This window comes from Rana temporaria, chromosome 2 (assembly GCF_905171775.1).
Source record: "Rana temporaria chromosome 2, aRanTem1.1, whole genome shotgun sequence".
NCBI classification, from domain to species: domain Eukaryota; kingdom Metazoa; phylum Chordata; class Amphibia; order Anura; family Ranidae; genus Rana; species Rana temporaria.
Window position 1 is genome coordinate 341,082,545 of NC_053490.1, and position 7,812 is coordinate 341,090,356.

General features: G+C 37.1%; 1 protein-coding gene across 1 annotated transcript; it reads right to left on the bottom strand.

Moving 5' to 3' along the window:
- Positions 1–356: 356 nt before the first annotated feature.
- Positions 357–6,866, bottom strand: LOC120928637 (interleukin-20-like). The gene is made up of 5 exons (XM_040339662.1): positions 6,602–6,866; positions 2,168–2,230; positions 1,795–1,947; positions 1,625–1,699; positions 357–526 (listed from the first exon to the last, which is right to left on the bottom strand). Exons 1-5 carry the CDS (start codon positions 6,749–6,751, stop codon positions 440–442), a joined length of 528 nt encoding a protein of 175 aa, XP_040195596.1. The 5' UTR covers positions 6,752–6,866; the 3' UTR covers positions 357–439.
- Positions 6,867–7,812: the final 946 nt, after the last annotated feature.

The following is a 7,812-nucleotide window of genomic DNA, read 5'->3' on the forward strand; positions in this document are numbered from 1 at the left end:
GGGGGTCTGCAGGCGGGGGGCTTATCAGAATTTGGAAGCTCCTTTTAACAAGGGGAGATCAGATCCCACCCCTCCTCCCTATGTGAATGAGTAATCGGGTACATAGTACCACTACCTATTCATCAAATGATGTCAAAAAGAAAACAAGTTTTTGTCCATTTTTTTCCCATTTTGTCAATTTGCCCATCATTATATATACATACATTTTTAACACTTGTATTTTTTTAAAACACCAAAAATACACACTTTACAGTTTGTTATAAATATATATTTATTTGGCTCTAATAAATAACTACAAATACATTATACATTTAAATAAATAAATAAATAAATAAATAACTGTAAAAACTTGGCAATTATAAATTATGTAATGATTCAGTAACTAAATTAGCTAAATAAATAGACATAATAGAAAATACAAAATAGAACTTTTTTTTAGTTATAAACTTAAATAGTGATTTTCCATCCAGTGAAACAGTAAGTTCAGTTCACCAATAGCTTTAATGGCAGCTGCTTCAGTTTCCATCTGAAGAAAAAATACAAATAAAATAAAGTTATAATGCTTTAGGTTGAAAAACGCCACACATCCACCAAGTTCATCTTTTCACAAATCCAACATAAATGAGAAGTGGCACTCAGGTAATTAACATATTAAGGGAGCCATGACCCACTGCCTGTCTTATGTTTGTGTGGTGGTGATATGGGGTAGACCAAATCAGGATTCTGACAGTTAAAGCTGAGCTTTAACTGTCATGCAGCATGGTACATAAGTTCTCATCACTTACAGGTAATTGCATGTATGTGCTGTCGCAGGGGACTCACTTACAGGTGTAAGTACTTTAGCTCCCCCATCTCCATGCTTTTCATAATAATATTTCTTCTGAACCACAACCCCACCACTACCCTAGGTTTTACCACATTACCTCACCACTAACATAATGCCATAACTGTTATATGAAGTAAGGTACTGCTGCTTATATGTCTCTGGCTTCAGTACTTTCTGAGTACCTGGTTCAGAATGATCATCCGCCAGCAAAATCAGAGTGAAGTCAGGACCATGCTTAATCTATGTCAGTGACTCAAATTGTGCTCATGACATTGGACCAAAGGATCTAGTGAAAACCAGAGACTAGCATTTTCAGAAGTCACAAATGAGAGAATCTATATTTCATCAGTACAATTTTCCTTTAACCCTAACACTTAACCATACCCCATAAAATCCACCAACACTCAACTTCCTCCAACAAAAGTTAACACAGTTTTCCACTCCAAAAACCTAAACCAAGCTTGTTTTATCATTTACCCTAAATCCTTAGTTCCCTAAATTAACTCCTAAACCAAGGCCTATTTACTTAGATTATCACATACTATCAGTCTCTACAGCAAATACTCACATCCTGTCGTCAGTTCTGTGCTATAAATATACCATCATTAAGCTAACAGTGGACAAAGCTGGTGGTCTCCACGTGGAGAAGAAAAATTGGCTGGTGGAAGTTATGCCTACACTTGTATATAGCAAACATGCTAATTGTAATATTATAGCCCAAGCTATTTTCATGAACTTTAATTATTTGCATCTGTGTTTTTAACTAGGTAGATATTTTCATAAAATATAACTAAATACCTTAAAATAGTCATCCTTGAATTTCTTCATAACTGCATGGGACTGAGCACCACAGGGGCATCTTAAACTATTGTGCTGTTAAGAAATATAAATATATACATTTTAGAAATGACCAGACAGATAGATAATGAACTTTAGTGGTTTAATATCTCAGCTGTAATGATACTTACACATTCTTCCAGTGATTTATTTACACCTAGTATGGAATTGGCCAAGTGGGTAACATCTTGATGTTGCTGGTTTAAAATGGATTCTACTTCTGGAAAAACATTGGTGATATAGAACTTCCCTAATCTGAGCAGAAAGCAGCATCTTTCAGAAGGCTAAATTGGGAGACAAAATCCACAAAGCCAAATCACACATAAGTGAAACATTCTTGATTGAATTTTTTTACACACTCCAAAGATATATCTATATCCATATATCTATATCTATAGATATATCTATATCTATATATATCTATATCTATATATATATATATATATATAGATATATATATATATATATATATATATATATATATATATTTATTTATTTACTCACCTGTATCTGTTTTAGCTCACTTGTCTTTAGTAGGCTCACATCCGTAATTAGGTCCTTTTCATGCTGCAAAATCAATTTTTCAAACACCAATGGTGTTGTTATTATTATAATTATTTTATTATTATTATACAGGGCTTTGACATATATTTGCACATTTAAAGCTAACTCTGATGCCGCGTACACACCATCACTTTATGTGATGAAAAAAAACGACGTTTTTAAAAACGTCAATTTCAATGACCGTGTGTGGGGGAAAACGTTGTTTTATGTCTTGTGAAAAACGACAAAAAAAAATTGAAGCATGCTTCAATTTTATGTGTCGTTTTTCAAAACGTTGTTTTTTGTTTCACAGAAATTCACTGTGTGTAGCAAAAAACTACGTTTAAAACGACGTTTAAAACGACGTTTTTAAACCCGCACATGCCCAGAAGCAAGTTATGAAGCGAGCTTCAATGGAAAAGAGTGGTGAACGTAACCTCGCTTTGCTAGAGCATTGTGAAAAAACGATGGTGTGTAGGCAACGTCGTTTTTGAAAATTGAAGTTTCAAAAACTTTGTTTTTTACTTCACAGAAAATGTCATTTTTTTTCATCACATAAAGTGATGCTGTGCATTAGAGCCTTTATCATGACAATGTAACATTTAGTGTTCCCTTTTCATTATTTTGCCCTTAGGGAGCCAAATGACAATAAGAAAAAATCCTTACTGAGATTCTGATGCCCTGTACATACGATCACTTTTTGTGATGAAATAAAATGACATTTTTAAAAATGTCATTTAAAATGATCGTGTGTGGGCAAAATATCATTTTATGTCTTCTGAAAAATGACAAAAAATTTTTTCGAACATGCTTCAGTTTTTTATGTCATTTTTTAAAATGTCATTTTTTGTGTCATAAAAAATGATAGTGTGTGGGCAAAAATTACATTTTAAACCCGCACATGCCCAGAAGCAAGTTTTGAGACGGGAGGTAAAACTACCATTCATAATGGAGTAAGCACATTCATCACGCTGTAACAGACAAAAAAGCACGAATCATCTTTTACTAACAAGTAACCAGCTAAAAGCAGCCTCAAGGCAAATAGAACTTCCCCTTCAGAGTGCCGTCACTTTGTTCATCATTTTTCAAAAACGATGGTGTGTGGGCAACATCATTTTTAATGATGAAGTTGGAAAAATTTCTTTTTTTTTATGATAATAGACATTTTTCATCACAAAAAGTGATCGTGTGTACAGGGCATCAGCCTTTTCTAAAACTAGAGGATAAAAAAAGGGTTTGCTTTAAGTACACAAAGTAAAGCACCAACCATATTCCTGCTTTTGTGTTTTGCATTTTTTGTGCATTATAGAAATAATATAATATAGATATTGGTCCAAACATTTCAGAAACTTACAGTTATGCCACTTAACACCATATTACCATATCAACAGTTTTCTCTGTTTGGCCCTTAGAGTAGCTAGGCAATCCAGGCTGTTTGCACTTTTTAAGTGTATGTGAACCGTAACAATAAATGTATTTTTTTTTAGCGCTTTGTTATATCTGCTGATTCTTCCAGGAATCCAGTGCTGTCCTGTGTCATGTGCACTACACAGTGTTATTTTACTCATTACCAGTGATATCTACGTTATCATATGTGAGCTACAGAATACCTCACCCTATGTATTGGAAGATAAAGGGAGAAAGGTATTCTGTGACCCTAACACACCTGTCCAAGCATGATATAGTGAGTGTCACCCTAGGACAGGGAATGTGGTATTGCCAGGGTCATTGTGTGATTACAAGGGGAAAATTCTTGAAAAAATAAAACTAATGTAACCACAACATCTAAGGACTGGTAATCTAAAATATACACATTTTTAGATTCACTTTATTTACTTATTTGGATGCAATAAGATAATCTTTGGAACTTTTTCTAGGGTCCTATAAAGAGAAATTTTGTCACTGAGACAAATATTTAATCCAAAATTGTACTGGTAATGTATGCGCATGTATTTAAGGCATTTAGGCTATGCTCAAACCTTATATGGAGCACACCATTCTAACCAAATAAGCTACTGGCTACAACAACTAAAACATATGTCTCTCATCCCTTAACCACTTCCATACCAGGCACTTACGCAGCTTCCCGCCCAAGCCAATTTTCAGCTTTCAGCACTGTCGCACTTTGAATGGCAATTGCGCGGTCATGCTACACTGTACCCAAACAAAATTGGCATCCTTTTTTCCCCCACAAATAGAGCTTTCTTTTGGTGGTATTTGATCACCTCTGCGATTTTTTTTTTTTTGCGCAACAACTAAAAAAAGGCTGAAAATTTGGAAAAAAAATTACGTTTTTATTTTTTTCTGTTAATTTTTTTGTAAATAAGTTTTCTCTTTCAATTACGGGCACTGATATGGCGGCACTAATGGGCACCGATGAGATGGCACTGATGGACATCGATGAGGTAGTACTGACGGGCACAGATGAGGTGGCACTGATTGGCGGCGCTGGTATGCGACACTGATGGGCACTCATAGGTGGCAGTGATGGGCATACATAGGCAGCACTGATGGGCACACATAGGCGGCACTGATGGGCACTCATGGGCGGCACTGGGCACTCATAGGCGGCACAGATGGGCACTCATGGGCGGCACTTATGGGTGGCACTGATGGATACTTCTGGGTGGCACAGATGGGCACTGATAGGTGGGCACTGGGCATGGATGGGCACTGTGGGGTGGCACTGATGGACACTGTTGGGTGGCACTGATGGACACTGTGGGGTGGCACTGATGGACACTGTGGGGCAGCACTGATTTTGCCAGGTTGCCAGTCAGTGCCCATGTGTGGGCACTGAATGGCATCTTTTTCTTTTTTTGAATGCTTTTTTTTAACTTTTTTTTTCAGGCTTTTTTTTTTTTTTCTGCCCACCCTGGTGGTCCAGGATGGGCATCCCTGGTGGTCCAGTGTGGCGATCCGAGGGGGGGCTGCGCTGATAAACAATCAGCGCGAACCCCCCCTGTCAGGAGAGCTGCCGATCGGCTCTCCTCTACTCGCGTCTGTCAGACGCGAGTGGAGGAAGAGCCATCAACGGCTCTTTCTGTTTACATCGTGATCAGCCGTCATTGGACACGGCTGATCACGTGGTAAAGAGTCTCCGCCGGAGGCTCTTTACCGAGATCGGAGATGCAGGGTGTCAGACTGACACCCGCATCACCGATCGCCGCGATGCGCGCCCCCACGGGCGCGCGCGGCATGAAATCCTGCAGGACGTTCTGGAACGTCCTGTCAGGATTTCATAACCACTTCCCGGACGTAAATCGGCTATAGGCCGGGCGGGAAGTGGTTAAAGGAGTTGTAAAGGAAAAAAAAAATTTCCTAAAATTTATGTCTGCAAGGTAGACAGACAGAATAGTCTAATGATTCTGTTAAAAAAAAGTAAATACCTATTAAATTCCTTCATCTATATCACCTCCGGCATTCTAGTTTCTGTTCTTTCATTCACTTCCTGGTTTGCGGCGCTCGTTCATGTAAGAACTATATTTCCCAGTATGCATTGCGGCAAGCCCAGTAATTCACACCTCCTTGAAGTCTCTAACACGTAGAGAGCGTCCTGCCGCACAGATGTAGTTCCCAGGAGGGGGCGAGCACGTCACTGACCACCGCAGTAAAGCCTCCTATCACAGTGGTGAGTAACAATCAGACAAGAAGAAAGTGAACAGAACAGAGAAGAAATAGAGCAACTTCTGAGCAAAAACTAACAATGAGGAAGTGAAAAGAGGAATGTCTGCTGGTAAAGAATGCTTATTATGATCATTTTTTTCCCCTTTACAACCCATTTAACTACTTAAAGAACCGATGGACTGCTGACCGATAGGTCCAAACCGATGGTTAGTACACAAAAGCATCGGTTCAAAACCCGCCCATGCTCAGAATCAAGTCGACGCATGCTTGGAAGCATTGAACTTCGTTTTTTTCAGCACGTTGTTTGTTTTACATCACCGCGTTCTGACCCGATCGGTTTTTGGAACGATGGTGTGTACGCACATCAGACCATCAGTCTGCTTCAGCAGTGAACCGATGAAAACGGTCCGTCAGACCATTCTCATCGGATGGATCGACCGTGTGTACGCGGCCTCACCAGAACCAGAACTAGTGTCCTCATTGGAAGATTTCTTCTCTATTTCTTTTCAATGACAATGGTAAAAAGAACAAATAGAGAGGGTGAATCTCCCTAACGGAGACACAGACAGCAATAAAAAACGAACAGGTGTTCTAATCCCTCTCCCCTCTATCTAAAAAAAAAAAAGAAGGTTTACCTTTAGTTATACTTGATTGAAATACTACAGAGATGTGATTTAATTTTCTGTTAGAATAGAAATTGTGGCCAAAGTACGAAAAAACAAATGAAGAAAGTACACAGACATATTAACTGCACTGATTTATGCTTACCAATATTTCCTCGAGTGTCTCAAAATATTTTTCAAATTCTCTGATATCAGCAGTAACAGGACAATGAAATTTGTTTCCATTTGACGATGGCATTGTCAGTAGAAAGATCACAATAACAAGCTGAAGGAGGCCGGTAGATAATGATTCCATAGTAAAGTGGAAAAATGAACGCCACCTGGAATGTGCATACGGTACATAAAATTAAAAACAATATATTTGTAATGTGTATATGTACTCGCAAGGGGCTTCCTACAATATAAATGTTAGATCTAGATGGTAAAGTGAAAAAATAAAAAAACAATGCAAATATAATAATAACAAGAGCGAAATAAAAACAATATTATATAGTATTATTAAAAATGATTATTTTAAATATTATTATTCAATGCAGAAAATAAATGCTGAGCACCTTACCTAAGCTTAGTTTCTTCAAGTAAAAATGTTGGGAATAGTGGTTATAAATGTAGGTTGTATTTCTCTCTTATATACTAAGGCACACTTCCTCAAATTTCAAGGTATGAATTTGTAGCACCTGTATGTGTTTCTGCAGGTTTGGAAAAAAATCCCATTCATGACTAAGATCCCTCATCAAGTCTCATGAAAAAAAAAATTAAATCTAGCAACCAGATGAATTGTTTTAGTAATAATTATGACACATGAAATTTTCCAGGAAAATTAACACACTTGATTTTACAATCTATGTACATTATGTTAATATTTCAAAAAGAGATGATGTGAGAAATAATTAAAAGTTAATAGTTTTGACTAAAATGGTACCTGCATATTAGTATGGGATTAGCTTATATATTAGACATGTGCACACTGAAATATTTTGTTTTTGGAATTTCGTTTTCGTCTGAAAAATAAATTTATTTAGTTACTGACGAAATTCATTTTTATTTATTTAGTTTTTCGTTAGAAATTGATTTAGTCCGAAAATCCGAATGAATTAAGGTTGAATCTGTCATTGAAGGCTTATGATGTCTGTCGAATGTTCAAAGAAGATTCAACGGAGCAGCGAAACTGTACGTCGAATCGTACATTTCCGGTCGAATGTTCCGCCTACAAGCTATAGAAGAATTCTAATGTTGTATGACTAGTAATAATTATATTTATTAATTATTATTACTAGTCAACCAACATTAGAATTTTTCTATAGCCTATGGGTTGAGCAATTGACCAGAAATGTATGATTGCAGCGTCGTACAGTT

What these genes read in the sequence shown, in the direction of transcription:
- LOC120928637 (XM_040339662.1), bottom strand. Translation starts at nt 6,751, where the DNA reads ATGGAATCATTATCTACCGGCCTCCTTCAGCTTGTTATTGTGATCTTT. An exon ending in AGACACTCGAGGAAATATTG is followed by an intron (nt 2,231 to 6,601) that starts GTAAGCATAAAT and finishes TTGATTTTGCAG; the next exon opens with CATGAAAAGGACCTAATTAC. An exon ending in TCAAGGATGACTATTTTAAG is followed by an intron (nt 527 to 1,624) that starts GTATTTAGTTAT and finishes TTTTTTCTTCAG; the next exon opens with ATGGAAACTGAAGCAGCTGC.